The following is a 19,470-nucleotide window of genomic DNA, read 5'->3' on the forward strand; positions in this document are numbered from 1 at the left end:
TGTCACCGTTGTAACAAAGTAACCCATCCCCCAAGATCTACCCACGGGTGTTAATAGAAAGAAGGACTTTAAAGACAGGCGACTGGGGCGGAGAAACTCAGAGCATAGATTTAACTAAACCGTGGGTTAACGACCAACTTCATAAAACAAAGGAGGGAGTTTCGGGCAGACGGGACAGAAGTAGAATTGGCGAGGAGGATCGAGAATGGTCTCTAATTATTGCTAGACTGCCCTGAAGAAGTCGAATGGGATATCACTCACAACGAAACACTTGTTGGCTGGGCAAATCTTCAAATTAAAGAACAGTCAGAACACCAAACGACTATAAACCATTCAATAAGAATTGTCATACTGCATATTTCCATACTTGTAATTGCATTGCGAATGACAGACTGAACCAAAAAGTACTGATAAAGATAGTGTGTGCATTGGATAGTATTACTTTTTGATAGTGGTCCGTGCCATAGGTCCAGTTTGAGGGCTCAGGGTATTTTTCCTTCACCTTTGCACTGCTCTAATAACTAACATCTAATTACGCACACTCAGGAGGTGCCACTACCTCATACAAAAGAACACCCCATCTTCTATTTCAAGGTCTAAATCAGGTCCAAAGTGTCAATTTGCAACTGAAAATCAAAAACATAAATACCTCTGATGTACTGGAAGTTTTTCTCAGCGCATGTATGTCATTAATCCTAAATCATTTTCACCACTGCCACAAAGCTCACAAACCTCAGAGCTGGCATAGGGACCAGTAGACTTTGTTGCTCAGCATTCTCACCCAATGAAAATCTCAAAGAAGCAGATCCATCATTAACTTCAACACATTCAATGCTGATGGAATGGCAAAAGATATTGAGTTTGAAATGTTTGCAGCTCCTCTCAAAGAAAAGCTGTATGCTACCTTCAGTAAGTCATCTTCTGATAACATTCCCGTACTACGTGTCCTGTAGAGATGCAAATTGATGTTTTCATTCCTATGAGTACATCTAACCTGAGTTGCATGGAATAGATCCAGAGACAAGTTGACAGCACAGCAAATATGCACATTTCAGTGTCAACCTTGTGCATATCTACTGGTGTAAAATCCTCTTTACTAAAATTACTTTCTTTTTTAACCCGTTTATCTATCAATCCACACAACTATTGGCCTGGCAGTCATGGGAGAAAGTATTTAGAAGTACTCAAAAAACAACCCAATTTCCGTTTTTATCCACATTAAAAAAAATACAGACAAGAAAATGAATATTTTCTGTCTGTATTTATCTGTAAAAATCCTTCCATTCCTCCCTTTTGAACCCACCCTTGATAAAAAACCATAACACCCTTTCATTCAGCACCACGCACAATTAAAGAATCATTAAATATTTCCTAGTAGATCAAGGAAATACAGTGAATATTTGTGAATTAATTTTTGTACCCTTTTTGTATCATTACATATAAAACCTCCCCCTCAATGTACATTTAAAATGAGGAAAACAGTCAAATCGAAGAACTTGGAGAAAATGGTTTCTATTTCACTTTTTTTTTTTGAACGGTATTGTGATTTTTTGAAATTCTAGAGAAACATTGTTTTAATTTTCCAAACATAAACAAATTGTGTGAGGCAATTCATAGGGAAAATGCCATTGGCCACCCAATCCCCTACTTTTTTATTCTTCCAATACAAAACAGTAGACTCCCTCTTATTGCATCCATAAAAAACAGGTTGCAACTCTATGTATTAAATGAATATGTAATAATAATAATAATAATAATACTTTGCATACATGGCTGCACTGACATTCTAACATATTAGTATTTCTGTGATTTTATCTGAATAAGTTGGTGAAAATGTATTTTCAAATATTTAAAAATACATTGAATCCACTGGGAATTGTTATTCAGCACGGTACATCTAATTTCACAGGAGAATATTTGACACTTAGGGCCCAACTATGAGTCTGGTGGTGGATGCTCGGCTGTCCAGCCACCACCACACCGGCGGTCCAACCGTCCCATTATGACTTGGGCGGTTGGACCGCCATGGGACCGCCACTGTGTTTCCTCTCTGCCACGGAACCGCCATAAAAACCGTGGCTGAGAGGAAACAAAGGGGGCCCTACAGAGCCCCCTGATGCCTTTTGCCCTGTGTGAATGCACACCAGTTTCTGCATGGCATGGACGTTACAGTTCATGCTGTGCAGGACCCTTGTATGGTGTTCCCATTTCAGTGCCTTTTTCAAAGGCATCACCGCCGGCCTACCTGAATACTTTAAAGTTGTAATCCACCAGTTTCGCCGTAGCGTGAGTTTTGAGAAGAAGAGAAGGGAAACCTGCTGTCCTTTGCCTGTTGGTTTGGACTTGTGTGCCGCCAGCGCTGCTAAACAGAGTACGAGTAGATTGTTCTGGAGGCAGCGGAGACTCCTGCTGGAGCCCGTATGTCCGCGCTTCATCAAGGATTCCGGTCTACCGGTACCCAGTGTGGTCTCGTGATACTTCACGGCTCCCATAGAGGTTGAGGATTCTTAGAGGTTGAAGATTCCCCCCCCTTTTTTTGATTGACCTCACTCGAGTCAGAGACACTTTTGTGCTCCATCTTTCTTTATGTCCTGAAGAGGCCTAAAAGCCAAAGGCAAAAACGTATCGACACCTCTTTATGAAGTCTTCTGAAGGCTTGGATTACATAATGTATTAAATACACTGTGTGTTGAAGTTGAAGTTGAAATTATTTGTAGAGCGCACTGTGGCCAAGCGGCTACCTGGCGCTGAGTGATTGAACAATGGCAGATGGCGAGAGCGCAAGGGGATTACTGAGAAGAAAAGGCTTGAGCAAACAGGTGGGTTTTGAGCGCCTCACGGAAGTGCAGGTAGACAGTAATGGACCTGATGGTCAAAGGGAGGCTGTTCCAGAAGCGAAGTGCAAGAGTGGAGAACCTAGTGCCACCTACTCTGGACTTACGGAAACGGGGGACACTAAAAAGTGCCTGGCTAGAGGAATGAAAGATTGCGGCAGGGGAGATAATGGGTGATCATAGAAATAATGAAGACAGGAGCTGTACGAGCACAGGCCATGAAAACCATGCAACCCATCTTGAAGAGGGTTCTCTGCAGGATGGGGAGCCAGTGGAGGGACTTAAGTAGAGGGGTGATATGGTGGAATTTAGGAAGCCGGTGGATAAGGCAAGCGGCCTGATTCTGGATGGTCTGGAGGCGCCGCATCTCGTAGGCAGGAATGCCCACGTACAGGCAGTTCCCATAGTCCAACCGTGAGAGAATCATGGCCAGAACAATGATTTTAAGGGCACCAAGGGAGAAGAAACTGGAGATCTTGCGGATAATCCTGAGGGACAAAAAGCAGGATGAAACAACAGAGCTAACCTGAGGACGCATGGAGAGGTCCTGGCTGATTTTGATTCCCAGGGTTCTAACTGAAGCAGAGGGAACCGGTGGAGGACCAAAGATGGAAGGCCAGAAGGCAGGAGTCCCGGGACTGGTGGAACCACCAGTCAGGACCAACTCCGTTTTGTCCGGATTAAGTTTAAGATGGTTTAGATTCATCCAGTCAGAAATGAAAATGAGTGTAGTTTGAAATTTAAGAAGGGAATCAGGGGAGGGGGAAAGATCAAAAACAAGCTGAAGGTCGCCAGCGTAATTATACACGGAGACCTCCATATTAAGCAGGGAAACAATAAGGGGATAGATATAAAGGTTGAAAAGAAGAGGGGAAAGAGAAGAACTTTGGGGAACCCTGCTGGACACCGAACGGGAGGGGGCAGAAAAAACGGAGAGATGAACAGCCTGCGTCCGGCCTTGGAGAAATAAAGCGAGCCAGGAGAGAGCGGTACCCTGGATGCCACCTGCGCTGACACGGTCGAGGAGGATGGAGTTGTCGACCGTGTCAAAAGCAGCGGACAAATCAAGAAGCACCAAGGCTTGGGGGGAGTTGGAATCAGCCTTGCTCTTCAGCTCGTCCAGGACGGAGAGGACTACAGATTCAGTCGAGTGGACCTGGCGAAAGCCCGCTTGATGAGAGGCCAGAAGATGGTTGTCCTCGATGTAGACCGACAGACAGGAAGTAATATGACTCTCCAGAATCTTGCCTAAGTAAGGGAGCAGGGAAATGGGCCTAAAATTAGCAGGGAGAGTAGGGTCAGAGCCAGGTTTTTTTAAAAATAGGAATAACTATGGCCGATTTCAAAGAGGAAGGAACTATGCCCTGAGAAATGGATGTATTAAGAAGGGAAAGGGGAGGGTCGGGGCAACCAGAGAACAGCTCCCCTAAGATGCGAGCCGGTCCACAGTCGGCAGGGGAGCCTGACTTGACTTTCTTGAGGAGGGCAAGAAAAGATTCCTTCGAGATGGGTGAAAAGTGATTAAGAGAGGAGGACAGAGGGGGGAGGGAAGGGGAGGGAAGAAGAGAAGATGGCAAGGGGATGTTCCGTTTGATATTGGCAATCTTCTCAAGAAAAGGGACAGGATTGGGATTGACTCTGTCGGATGCGGCCAGATTGTGAACAATGGAGAAGATCTCCTTGGATTTGTTAGCCGCTAATAAGATTTTACCAGGGAAATGTTCTAATTTGGCTGAAAGAATAGCTCTCTTGTAGTTGTTTTGGAGAGACCTATATCGATCCCTCAGAGGATGCAGTAATTACGCCTCCACTGGCGTTCTGACTGTCTGAGAGCCAATTTAAGGGCTTTAAGATCACTAGAGAACAATGTATTGGCTTTGTGGAGGCGACAAACCTTGACCCTCCTGAGGGGGGCGACCAGGTCGCAGGAGGTAGACAGCCAGGTGTTAGCGGTGTCAACTTGAAGGTCAAGGGAAAGGTCAGATAGGTCGGGGAGAGAGGTCGCCAGGGAAGAGCAAAGAGTATTAAGGTCCACCCGATTCAATTCCGTGCTAAAACGTTCTTGGGCAAGGGGGGCTTGTCAGTGACTGCAAGATCAATGGAAAAGGAAATGAGTGAGTGGTCCGACCAAGTGCAAGGAAGGATAGTGGTAGGAGAAATAGCCCGACTAGCCAACCATATCTGGTCGAGAGTGTGACCATGAACGTGGGTGGGGGCTTGAATGTGAGAAGTGAAATTAAGACAGCGAAGAGTGTCAGAAAAATCTTTAGAGGTCTGATCTTCCCTGGGGTCTCCAGGCCAATAGTTGAAGTCACCCAGCAAAAGAACTGTCGAATTGTTGACCACAAGAGTGGCCAGCAGTTCCTGTAGAGCAGGCACAAAGTGAGGCATGGTTTGGGGAGGGCGGTATAAAAGGACTACAGTGAGGGGAACCAGGAGGTTTACCGAGCGGGCAACTATGAGGTCCACATTAGATATGGAGGAATAGGAAAGGGGTTGGAACTGAAGATTGGATCGGATGATCATGGCCACGCCCCCACCAACTTTCCCATCGGGACGATCGGCCCAAAGGGCATAGTAGGAGTCGGGAAGCGCAGATAAGACATCGGGCAGAGAATCTGCAGAAAACCAGGTTTCCGTCAGAAACAGGAGATCAGGAGTCTCTGTGTCCAAAAGTTTGAAAAGTTCCAACTGGTGCCTGCCCGCCGAGCGGGTGTTAAGGAGGAAGGCTGAGGCCACAGTAGGCGGGCAAGAAGGGGGAAGGGGAAGGGGAAGGGAAACAGGAAGGGCGGCAAACTGGGACCTAGGCAAGGGAGCCAGAGGGGAGGGGAGAAGAGGGGCAGAAATGCCAAGAGCAAGAATGCGTTCGAGCGTAGGAGGGCTGAGTGGCCAATTACCTTGAAAAGCAAGGAGCTGCACAGAAGTGTACATTAAAAAAGGGGCCGGGTCTGTGGCCCCGGGTCCCGACCGGTGGCGGACGGGCGCAGACGGGCTTGCGGCACGCCCGCTTCGCGGCCGGGATGGTGGTGTCATTATATGCTGGCCAGAGGTGGGAGTGGCCGAGAAACTGCACCGGCAACCCCAGAGTACCCTCAAGATGGCGCTGAGCCTCGCCCGTTCCCGCCACAGCAACCTAATTGGCTGAACGCCTCAGGAGATCTGCGGGCAATTGTTAATCATGCGCGCAGCGCGACAGGCATGCCACAATAGAGCAAGCACAAATTACACAGAAAAGAAAGAAAGCTTTTAAAATTATCAGAAATTGGTGCTCCCGGCTTGAACGCCTCAGGAGGTCTGCGGGCAATTGTTAATCATGCGCGCAGCGCGACAGGCACGCCAGAAGTACTTGCCAGAGGGGGGAGTGGCCGAGAAAATGCACCGGCAACCCCAGAGTACCCTCAAGATGGCGCCGAGCCTCGCCCGTCCCCGCCACAGCAACCTAATCAGCTGTGAGGGGGGAACGATCAGCGAGGGAGGGCAGTGGCGGTCAAAAGTGCAGGTAAGTAAAGTGATTAAAAGAGCAAACACAAATTACACAAAAAAGAAAGAAAACTTTTAAAAGTTCAGAAATCGGTGCTCCCGGCTTGAACGCCTCAGGAGATCTGCCGGCAATTGTTAATCATGCGCGCAGCGCGACAGGCATGCCAAAATAGAGCAAGCACAAATTACACAGAAAAGAAAGAAAACTTTTAAAATTATCAGAAATCGGTGCTCCCGGCTTGAACACCTCAGGAGGTCTGCGGGCAATTGTTAATCATGCGCGCAGCGCGACAGGCACGCCAGAAGTACTTGCCAGAGGGGGGAGTGGCCAAGAAACTGCACCGGCAACCCCAGAGTACCCTCAAGATGGCGCCGAGCCTCGCCCGTTCCCGCCACAGCAACCTAATTGGCTGCGAGGGGGGAACGATCAGTGAGGGAGGGCAGTGGCGGTCAAAAGTGCAGGCAAGTAAAGTGATTAAAAGAGCAAACACAAATTACACAAAAAAAGAAAGAAAACTTTTAAAATTTCAGAAATCGGTGCTCCCGGCTTGAATGCCTCAGGAGATCTGCGGCCAATTGTTAATCATGCACGCAGCGCGACAGGCACGCCAAAATAGAGCAAGCTCAAATTACACAGGAAAGAAAGAAAACTTTTAAAATGATCAGAAATCGGTGCTCCCGGCTTGAAAGCCTCAGGAGGTCTGCGGGCAATTGTTAATCATGCGCGCAGCGCGACAGGCACGCCAGAAGTACTTGCCAGAGGGGGGAGTGGCCGAGAAACTGCACCGGCAACCCCAGAGTACCCTCAACATGGCGCAGAGCCTCGCCCGTCCCCGCCACAGCAACCTAATCGGCTGTGAGGGGGGAACGATCAGCGAGGGAGGGCAGTGGCGGTCAAAAGTGCAGGCAAGTAAAGTGATTAAAAGAGCAAACACAAATTACACAAAAAGAAAGAAAACTTTAAAAATTTCAGAAATCGGTGCTCCCGGCTTGAAGGCCTCAGGAGATGTGCGGTCAATTGTTAATCATGCGTGCAGCGCGACAGGCACGCCAAAATAGAGCAAGCACAAATTACACAGAAAAGAAAGAAAACTTTTAAAATTATCAGAAATCGGTGCTTTCGGCTTGAACGCCTCAGGAGGTCTGCGGGCAATTGTTGCTTTAAGATCTATGATTTTTTGCTTTGCATATACACACAGACCCCAGAGACTATCATTTAGAGTGATAGTGCAGGAATATTATGCACAGCCTTCCACAAGTAGATGTGTGGAAGATAGGAGTATTTTTTATAGGTATCAAATTTGGTTTTTGTATAATTTTTGTAATGTTTTTCAATATTTTGTCTAAATTTTTGTATATAAAAGGACTTGAATGTTATATGTACCACAATGTACATTAACTCTATTCCAACATGGACAAAATGTGAATACTTGGAGGGATCCAATAAAAGAAAGATCTCGTACTTTTTGAGCTGTATCTATGATTAATTGATGTAATCATCAGATTTATTAATAGTTGTATCCTTTCCTGCTTCTCAGATCCTTTTTTCCAGTATATGAGTAGCCCTTGAGAAGTAGGGTGTTTAGGGCTCCCCCGTTTTTCTTTTTGCAGTAATCTGGCGGGTGGGCGGTGCCGACTCTTGGCGGTGCCGGGGTCTGGTGGTGGCGTGCCGTCCACCCCTGCACCACCAAAAGTCATAATCGGGCCCTTAAAGTAATTAGTAAGAGAATGCAAACATGTTGGAACCATGTTTAATGTACATTTTTTGTAGCAGTGTTCTATGAGTATAAGCGTTGGTGTAGGTATCAGGAACAATTGTGAAATTTGAAATCAAATTACGTGACTGATGAATGAAAAGGTTTCTATTTTGTACATGGGAATGCCTTTTTCTTGTGTTTATTTCTTCAGCTGCAGGATGTCCGGTACCTCAGAGGAGCATACATGGCCGGATGCGGTCAAGCCACTCAGGCTCCGTAATTAAATTTGTATGTGATGAAGGCTACAAACTTTTTGGATCTGCAACTGTTTATTGTGATGGGAAAAGATGGAACAGCACTACGCCTGTGTGTGAAGGTTGGAACATTATCATTATGGAGAATAGATTGTTATTTGCATTACAATGTACATAGCCACTGTATTTTGACACATTTTCTGATGAATTTCTGATGGTCTTACACCTATGTCTGTATTTTGACACATTTTCTGATGAATTAACTTGATGTCTCGCTCCTCCAATTTACTCTGTGCTCCAATTTACTCTATGCTGGCTCAACTTCACCAACAGTCCTCCTGAATATTTGTTGCTGCTAGTGGAGGCTTACTCAAGGAACTGGATACCTCTTTTCAGACCCTTTCAGGGGGCAACGTGGCAAGCAGAGGAAGGGGATTCTAGGCCTCAACTATGAGGGGTGTGGTTGTTTGCCTCTAATGCCCACTATGGCTCTGTAAACTGGGCCAAGTACAACTCCTATAGTACATGACTCAGTCATGGTGGTGGCGAGCATTTGTAGGCTTCCCGAGGGGGTAGTGCAGAGTTGGTCGAGACTCAACTATCACACAGCAGTGCAATAACTGTTTTCTCAACCAACTGCTTACTTTCAAGGCAATGGGTAGTTTATTGCACACTAGAACTGAATACTGCACAGACAATACTGGCAAGATGCAATGTGATGTCCTGGTTGCTGGGGCTAGCTGCACCTCAATGTGCTCTCCTCCCAAGTTCCTCCTTTCTGGTCTAGGCATTTCCCCCACAGCATTCAACTTAATAGTGTGATGTAGGCTGAGGTGCACATTACCCCTTTTAATATAAAAGAGCTCTCATTCTCTTACACTTCAAATAATACCTGATCTCAACCAGCGAAGCTGGTCCATGAATTGCAAATCAGATAGTTTGCTGCCCACTGACACCTGTGGCAGGCATATCAATCTTCTCTATCCTCGTCTGGCAGACCCCACCAGCCCCGGGTTCTCACCGTACCTGACTTTTCCTGGACAGTCACTCCTCCTATGGGCACCTCTTGTCTGCCAGAAGGCTGGCACGTAGGCTGGCTTCTGGCATTTAAGGTCAGATGAACAGCTTTTATCAGCAAGTGATAGCTTCAAGTAATGTCTCCAAACCTCTGGGAAGCTGGCTGTCAGGCAGCCAACAGCTCTGACTGCACAGCAGTCCTCTGAGTACTCTGCAGAGCACCCCCTTCCTTGGTCATAGAGAACTTGGAACTGTACCAGCCAGGGGGTGAGTGGGCCTCACTCTTAGGCAGACAAAGCAGATAGGAGATGTAGATCCATTGTCTTTGCTTTTAGAACCGGTTTCAGGGGTATTGTTTCTACGTATCCTTTCCAGGCTACACAGCAGACATAGCCTTTATGTAGAATGATGCATCTTACAGCGAATGGTCTTCAGCCTGGGGCACCCACAAAAGAAGCACAAAGAGGTGTGCACCTGGCTCTCATCAGCCACACTGAATAGTGAGTGGGGAAAAGACAAAAAGCTGGTCTCATCTAAGCAGTCGCTTTTAGATGAATAACAGACACTGCAGTTTCACCCTTCACTCCCACCATTTACCAAATGTTAGTGCTACATAAACATCAGCAGCTCCTCTCAGCAAACAGCCTAATTAAATTCTAGAGGAGCCTTCTACCATTTCTCCTACTTCAGTAGCTAGGTCTCCTCCCTCCAGCTTCAGGAATGTCAGAAATACACTTTCTCTGTCTGGAAAACAACCTGCCCTCTATCTTGTGCAGGTGGCCAGGCCAGTGCATACATACATACACAATGCATGTACCACGCAGGCCACACACACACACACACACATGTAAAAAATACACTTGGAAAGTTATCTCTAGACTCTGGGTTACCGCATAATAGCTCAATTTTACACAGGTGAGCCAGTAGGCTTCCACTCATGTGACACAGATAAAAAACTGGTCAAAACTATAGATTTACAAAACATGGAACACTGTCACCCCTGCTCTATGTACTGAAGCAGTGACAGGGACAGTAGCCTACTGTGCAATGAGAGCCTGCTTGGTGCACTCTTCAAGGTCACAGGACAGGTCCAGGACGGATATATGATGTTAGCACGCATACTTTTAGCACGCATACCATTACCACGCATTTTTTACAACTCAGGACCTTTTACCACGAATACCTTTACAACGCATTGCACTACAACGCAGGTACTATCACAACGCATACCATTACAACGTAAGTATAGGTAACTATATAATATTTTAAAATTATGTAATTAATAATAATTTTAATATTTTAATTAATTAATAATTATTTTATTATTAAATATTTTAATTAATTATATTAATTTGTATTTATTAATTTGTAAATATATTTGTTAAAAATACCCCTGTACCCCAAAACCCAAACCCAGCCCTGAAACCTAAAAATACCCCTGTACCCCAAAACCCAAACCCAACCCTGAAACCTAAAAATACCTCTGTACCCCAAAACCCATACCCAGCCCTGAAACCTAAAAATACCCCTGTACCCCAAAACCCAAACCCAGCCCTGAAACCTACAAATACCCCTGTACCCCAAAACCCAAACCCAACCCTGACACCTAAAAATACCTCTGTACCCCAAAACCCAAACCCAGCCCTGAAACCTAAAAATACCCCTGTACCCCAAAACCCAAACCCAGCCCTGAAACCTAAAAATAGTCCTGTACCCCAAAACCCAAACCCAGCCCTGAAACCTAAAAATACCCCTGTACCCCAAAACCCAAACCCAGCCCTGAAACCTAAAAAATACCCCTGTACCCCAAAACCCAAACCCAGCCCTGAAACCTAAAAATACCCCTGTACCCCAAAACCCAAACCTAATACCCCTAATAAATGTTTTTAAAAAAAGATAAACTTACCTATACTTACGTTGTAATGGTATGCGTTGTAATAGTATCTGCGTTGTAGTGTAATGCGTTGTAAAGGTATTCGTGGTAAAGGGTCCTGCGTGGTAATAGTTTCGTTGTAAAAGTATTTTGTGCTAAAAGTTGCGTGGTAACAGTTACATACCGTCCAGGACATAACTCACATCAAGGAACAGGCCTAGACCTCCGCACACATACTAGATTAGTGTGAGGCTAGTGCCAAAGATCCAAAAACAGTATACCATACACATGCAGGCACACGCTCAGGTAACACAACAGTACACAATGCAGGGAACATTCCTCTGTCAACCTTTTTGTCCCCCAGTGCCTTGCTTGTCTCCATGGGACTTTCCTCAACTGACTACTCTGCAGGGATATTTTCACTTACTACCACATTTGATGCTTAATAGGAATAAAGAAGCACCTTCAGACTAGCAAACATATTATTGGATAACAGTGCCATTGAAATTGTGGAGACTTGAAAAAGTGATTTTCTTGAAACAAATAATGAAATTAATGTGAAACTACTTACACGAGTAACTATAATTAGACTCGTAATATAGGAATGCTAGTGCCAATATAGATCATCACTGAGTGGGACCCCTGCACCCCTACTTGCACCCCTACCTGAGGGAATAACTGTATAACTAAATATCTGTCTTCAATTTGTAGTTTATTGATACTTTCTTATCATTTAAAGTCTGTTATCGCCCCCTCAAATGCCCTAACAGACATTTTGTAAAGGATATGTTTTGCCTCGGAAACAGAACTGCTAACCCGGGGCAAAGTTGAAAAAGTAAATACTTTCAGCAAGTGTATATTTCTAGTTGTTTTCAAATAATCAAAATGTATAAAAAATATCATTTTTAGGAGTGTGAATTAACCTATAAACAATCCTAGAATCCTATAAATGCAGGGTTGGAAGATGCTCCATGGATCGAGGGGTTTCAATCCACAGCTACTCTGCCTGATTTTTCTTTTGTCCCTTTTGCTTTGCTACTGAAGCTCTGTGAGTGAGGAACTTTGAAAAGTTACAAGCAAAAAGTAGAATAAATATTACTTTCTGTGATATCAATTTATTTTTGATTCAATGTCTATCTTTTGTAGTAATGTAGATTATCTCGAACTATTTCCCTACTACCCATTATCCACTAATCCGTTTTCAAGTTTTAAACAGTAATCACAATAAACTCCTTCATATGTGAAACTCTTCATTTCGTTAATTAATCGTGTTTGTCTTCTCTGTAGTGCCACATGTTTGTCAACGGCCTTTTATTTTATGGCGGTCAAAAATGAATATATAATCAAAAAGTTTTTTAGGCAATACACTATAAATATGAATTATTAATTCCCACCTATGATGTCTTATTTTTTTTTAAAGTAATTTTTATTGTAGTCACACATTGCTCAAGCTATTGCTCATACTTGTACAGTATTAATCAGGGTGCTGTTTCACGTCATTACTTATCCCATTATACACAGCCTGCGAGCCCACATCCCGGGGGCCGGGCGGCAGCAATTCCTCAGCTCCCTCATGCCTGATGCCGGTGCTTCAGGAATAATGTTCCGCAGTAGTGTGTGTGTGGCTACTTTTCGTCCCTCTCCTACCTGGCCTATATAGCCCCCCCCTTAACCCCCCCTTACTAATGGAACACCCCCTCCCCCCCCACCATCCGCTCAAAGGGTCTCTTGGTGTATCCGCTTAAGGCATAATCTCAATTCTCCTGCGACTAATGGCTCTATTCCCTCTCAATTAGTTTAGAGTGCTGTCCCTGTTCGTGCTGAGTGTCTCCTCTTCCTCTTCCACCCTGCTATCCCTGAGGGCCTGTATCACCTATGATGCCTTATGCTATTGACTCAGAGATCTTATAATCTATCACCATCTGCCAATTGTGTACTGCAAATTTGTATTAGGTCCAACACCAAAGTTGATCACAAGCAAAAATAGTGACTTTAGTAATTGTGTGACATTGTCCTACTTTTCCAGAGTTTGACATGATGAGTACAGTAATGGAGAAAAATGGTCCAGAGCCAGTCAAATCAAGTCGACAGATGAACAGACCTTCACCCTTAAACATGCTACGAGAAGATATCCTCGTCTTTCTTCAAGGAAAGACAGTGGCCAAGAATGCATTTAAACTGGATCTATTGTCTTCTCAAAACCATGGCACTTTTGCTGAAAAAGACAACTATATTGTTCCTTTACACAAGGACAGTGGCTACCCCATCACACATGAATTGTCAGGTGTGGCTAGAGGTCAAGAGTTAAGCAAAGAACGTGCACAAGAGTTTGAGAAGAATGCTGAGGATCAGTCACTGGTGACTGATTCCCCAAGTGCAAAAACAACAGTTTTAACACCCTTGAAAGTCACTGTACAAACACCACAGGGGCAAACAAAAGCAATGACTGACCTCTCACCAAGTACATCATTCCCTTCCACAGGATCAGCTACTATACCAGCAACAGCTCTGCCTTCAAGTGTGAAGCAAGATACAATACTGAATTTTTTAAATATCTTACCATTATCAACATCCATCACACCAGAAAAGAAAGTGACTTTAGCAACATCATTTGACTCTGATTCTGACTATCTAAAACATCAGTCAATCAGTAGACATTCTAGTTTGACCTCCCTCGCACTGTTTTTCAGCACCATACCTGAATCTTTTACCAGACCAGGGAAGTCTAAAACTTTGAAATTGTCAACATCATCATTGTTAACAATCTCAGGCATGCCCTTTTTACCTCCAACAACTTCTTCGATTTTACAGGTACATTCTTCAGGGTTTACTGATAGTACTGGCCTTCAATCAGTTCTGAAGGATAACTCTAGAACTACCACTTTCCAGGCAAAAGTCATGAATGATTCACAGACTGTTCGATCAACACCGGAAACGGGGAGTACCAAACGAAACATTGATTCTAGAATAAAGGAGAAAGTATCCATCACAACCACAAGTTCAACAGTGATGTATAACCAAAATGGCATCATTGGGAATCAGTTGAACAGTGGCTATTATCACCCAAGTTATGCCAGTAAATTGGTTGCAACTAAAACTTATGAATCACCGATGCCACAATCACAACTTGACTCTAAATTGACCATTAATGGGCAGTCAGAGAAAGAAACAAATCATACCACTAGATTTTATAATCACTTTAGCAGTTTACCACAATCTCCAGTGGCTCATGAATCAATTTCATCATCAACAAAGCAAAATGAAAAGATTGGAAAAATAGGAAATTCAACAGTTCTACCCAGTAGTAGAATTTTGGCACTCAGCGGAGGAGAATCACAAATGTCCCCAAACAGGAGATCTTTTTGCATGTACCCTCCAGTTCCAGTCCACGGGACATTTCATTTCCGAACTATATTTAATCCTAAACCTCATCAGTTCCGATACTACATTCAGTATACCTGTTATCCAGGATACACTATGACCCATGGTGATATCTACAGTTTCTGCTTGAGCAATGGTACGTGGAGTGGAGTCACACCCGTTTGTTTAGGTTAGTATATGTGCTCATCTATTTTTGATTTGCATTACTTACACCTGTACATGAAGTGCTTCATTGACTTTTATAATTGAATCGATGTGTTATGTATGGCTCTCATAGAGAGTCTCTATTGTCTATTTCACTTTCTGAAGCTCATAACTCACTGCTATGACGTAGCAGCAATGTATAACAAAACAGGTTACCCACTGTTGTGGTGTCATAAAGTCCTTCCTGGTTTGGCTGACAGGCCTACTTGAGAGCCCTGTCAGCACAGCTCTGTTGTCTGCTTTGACAGAAAGCACAGCTGCAGGAGGGGGGAGGAAGGCAGTTACGGTGGTGGGGTTGGTCAGGGATGACAGGTAGGCTTTTATTTCAGAAAAGCCAAAGGAAATGACGGATGGAGCGTTGACAATACAAGCACTCACCCCCAGTCAACTGATCTGGGTTTAATCCATCACTGTTCTTTAGCCCACTCTGCCACCCCAGCTCAGACATGGCCATATGCAAATCAGTCTGACTCTGTGCCTCATGGGAACAGTCCAGCCCGAACTACCAAGTCATGCCTTCCCTGGACCGGAAACAAGCTACAGAGCTTTTATTTAAACCTTTGAGACAGTGATACATAGCAGAGGAAATGTTATGTATAGCTTCCCCATTTCTCCTCTGCCACTGCATAGCAGATGAAAGCAAGACACGTTTTTTGGGGGCCATAATTAATGCATTACGAGGATGTTTTTCACCTCGGGGTATGAGTGACATCATAGACAACTCATACTTCGCTCTTGTTGTGTATTTGATGTCACTCAGAACCCCACTGTGACAAACATCCTCGCAATTCACTGTTACTCGTCTACAATTCTATATGTTATGTATGGCACTAACTGAGAGCCACTATCTTAAACACCAGATCCTAATTCTGGCTGTTCACTGCTATAACATCACATCAGTGGGTAACAAAAGTTGTTTCCCACTGATGCTACATCATAAAGGCATTCCAGGCTGCTCTGACAGGGCTTTCTAGCAGCATTAACTCTAGCACAGCTTTGGAAGCAAAGGAGATAGGAGGGCACAAAATGGTAGGTGACTAGGTATTTTCTTTTTGTAACATTTTGGACAGGATGGAGAGGCCATGTTATGGATGGCGCCCTTATTACTCATCTGCTTCTGTGTAGCAGTTAAAAGCAGTGGCAGAAGATTTAGAGGGGCTGTGCATAACATAAAACAATAGATCGGTAAAAAGTAAATCGGAGAGTTTTTTCTTCATGTGGGTTTTGAGGGATCACTGACATAATATCGATGACACAAATATAGATTTACCAAAATATCGAGAAAAAATATAGAATGCAAAAATATCGAATCCCTATCTCCAAACAGGTAAGTACAAAAATATCGAATCAAAAATATCGTAAAAAATATAGTTAGTCAAAATATCGATTTTTTTTTAATGTCTTTAAAGTAATTGAAAATTAATGAAATAATAAATATAATTAACTTAAACATACTTAAAATACTTAACCTTAAAATTAATAAATAATTAATGTAAGTTAAAAAAACATACAATTGAATTTTTTAATACATATATATATATATGAACATAATATTAATAACAAATATACAATATTTTTACCGTAGGATAGCGGGAGGGTAAAATTTACTATTACCACTCCAGTGAGTGCAATAGTAGAGAAAGCGTTGGATAGCGTAGGGGTAAAACTTACTATTCCCACTCCAGTGAGTGCAACTATAGGGAAAGCGTTGGATAGCGTAAGGGTAGAAATTACTATTCCCACTCCAGTGAGTGCAACAATAGGGAAAGCGTTGGACAGCGTAGGGGTAAAAATTACTATTCCCACTCCAGTGAGTGCAACAGTAGGGAAAGCATTGTATAGCGTAGGGGTAAAAATTACTATTCCCACTCCAGTGAGTGCAACAGTAGGGAAAGCGTTGGATAGCGTAGGGGTAACAATTACTATTCCCACTCCAGTGCGTGCAACAGTAGGGAAAGAGTTGGATAGCGGGAGGGTAAAAATTACTATTCCCACTCCAGAGAGTGCAACAGTAGGGAAAGCGTTGGATAGTGTAGGAGTAAAAATTACTATTCCCACTCCAGTGAATGCAACAGAAGGGAAAGCATTGGATAGCGTAGGAGTAAAAATTACTATTCCCACTCCAGTGAGTGTAACAGTAGAGAAAGCGTTGGGTAGTGTAGGGGTAAAAATTACTATTCCCACTCCAGAGAGTGCAACAGTAGGGAAAGCGTTGGATAGCGTAGGAGTAAAAATTACTATTCCCGCTCCAGTGAGTGCAACAGTAGGGAAAGTAAATACTTCATTTATGAATAAAAATATATTAAATATTAATACCAATTACAAATTAATTAAACATAATTACCAATTTAATATAATATAATAATTAATCAATTAAAAATACAAATTAAAATGAATTATTAAAAATGATTACCTATTAATACAAATTAATTAACAATTAACAATTAATTAATTAACAATTAAAAAATAATTAAAAATGTATTCAAAATAAATCCCAATAAATACATTTTAATTACAATTAAATTACTTCCCACCCTATTCCCCTATAAACCCACAATCCGCAACAGAAAATAAAATAATAAAATTAACATAATTATCAATTAATCAATTAATAAAAATGAATTACCAATTATAATTAAATTAATTACCAATTAAAAATTCATTAACACATAATTCAAGATAAATACCAATAAATAAATAAAAACATTTAATTAATTAGCATTAAATTACTTCCCACCCTATTCCGCTATAAACCCACAACCCACTACAGAAAATAAATTAACAAAATTAACATAATTATCAATTAATCAATTAATAAAAATGAGTTACCAATTATTTTTTAATTAATTACCAATTACAAAATTAATTACCAATTAATCCAAAATAAATACCAAAAAATAAATTAAAATATTTAATTAATTAGAATTAAATTACTTTCCACCCTAGTCCCCTATAAACCCACAACCCGCTACAGAATTATATTACGCAAAAACTAAATACCATACAATTAATTACTTAAAATAAGTTATAAAATAAATATACACTTTTCACACATATACTAACATAAAAAACACTTTAAAAATTCGATATTATTAAAAAATCAATATTAACTTACTTATCTCAAATTCGATATCTTTGTTGACTATATTCTGTCCATTCGATATTTTGTCCATTCTATATTTTGAATTCGACATTACTGCAATTCCATTCGATATTTTTGTTGACTATATTCTGTCAATTCGATATTTTGTCCATTCTATATTTTTTATTCGATATTACTGCAATTCTATATTTTTAACTCGATATTTTGACTGTATACCGGTTTGGAGTGTTATCATAGACAACTTGATCTTCATTCTCATTGTTGGTTGATGTCTCTCATAACCTCTAGATGAAAAACATCTCTATTATTCACTATTACCCATCTATAATTTTATATATTTACAAACCAAGTTGTACCATTACCATTGCAATTTTCTGCAAGTATAAAGTAAGCGGGCAGAATCCTGCCTGCCTCCTGAAAAAAAAAAGTTGGTAAAAATCAGTGAAAGAACACACGACTATATGGAGATGGTCAGATAAATGCTTAGGTTTTCAAAGTATGTGGTCAGTCTGACCCATTAACGCCATTTGTCAACATCCAGTGGACTGGGCTATGTTTGAGCTTAGCATCACAGATGTATTTGTGCAGATCCAAGCCAGATAGCTGCTGAGCCTGCTTGCATTACAGCATAACACCAACACTGGAACTGTTGGGTGATTTTCATTTGTCAGCTACCCTGGCACCATAAATGTTGTCCCAATGTTCAATTTAGCTATTGAAGCCATTCCTTTGTCTAGGCTGCCACTCAAACATTGAGTGAGGATAGCAAACTAATTAAGGGATTTCAACTCCTTGTAGGATCCTAATTTTTCCCTTGGTCTGATGAAGCAAGTTTAATGTTAGCATCAAAGACCATCCGGCAATACCAAAGATAATGTTTGCCAAATACAGGCCAAATAGAAGCTCAAGTTCAAAATCTAGTCCTCGACAAATGTAAAAATCAGATGGGAAAAGATCATGGCTCCATGAGACATTTGCAAACCAGTTCCTCAAAATATATTCCGAACAGCATGCTCAAACCCACCACCACATATGTCGGTTTGGTACCTCAATGTGATCCCCACCTAGACAACAAATAATGACCTAGAACTAATGGCCGCTGCTAATCACCATACCAGCCCCTGCACTACATTGCGCCAGTCCTCCACATAAAAACAACCATATACACTTCAGATCCTAGCACTTTAGCTGTGGCCCTATGCTAAATCAAGGGAAAGCACTTGTGATAAGACGACAACAAAGTCAATGCCATTCGAACTCTCCATATCAGTACAAGAGGATGTATGACGTTACAAAGCATCCTTACATCGCGGTACATTACATTGCGGTCTTTACAACGCAAGTCGTTACAACGACTTGTATTGAATGGCGCTGGACTTAGGAGTAGTATAACTTACTATTCCAACTCCAGTCTACGTACAGTAGGGAAGGTGTTGGATAGTAAATTATACTATTCCTTGTCCTATGGCGCCATCTAGCGCAAGTCGTTGTAACAACTTGTGTTGTGAAGACCCCAATGTAATAACACCGCAATGTAATCCCCGCATCAAAGACCATCCGGCAATACCAAAGATGACGTTTGCCAAATACAGGCCAAATAGAAGCTCAAGTTCAAAATATGGTCCTC

General features: G+C 42.4%; 1 protein-coding gene across 1 annotated transcript in view; it reads left to right on the forward strand.

Annotated features, from left to right (window-relative positions):
- Window positions 1-13,185: 13,185 nt before the first annotated feature.
- The window catches only part of LOC147697200 (uncharacterized), an 80,059-nt gene continuing 73,774 nt past the window's right edge, over window positions 13,186-19,470 (forward strand). The window contains exon 1 of the mRNA XM_086933309.1: window positions 13,186-14,705. Within this exon, the coding sequence (XP_086789435.1) occupies window positions 13,190-14,705 (1,516 nt within the window). The 5' untranslated portion in view covers window positions 13,186-13,189. The remainder of the gene's footprint in view (window positions 14,706-19,470) is intronic.

This window comes from Lissotriton vulgaris, chromosome 8 (genome assembly GCF_964263255.1).
Source record: "Lissotriton vulgaris chromosome 8, aLisVul1.2, whole genome shotgun sequence".
In the NCBI taxonomy this organism is placed as follows: domain Eukaryota; kingdom Metazoa; phylum Chordata; class Amphibia; order Caudata; family Salamandridae; genus Lissotriton; species Lissotriton vulgaris.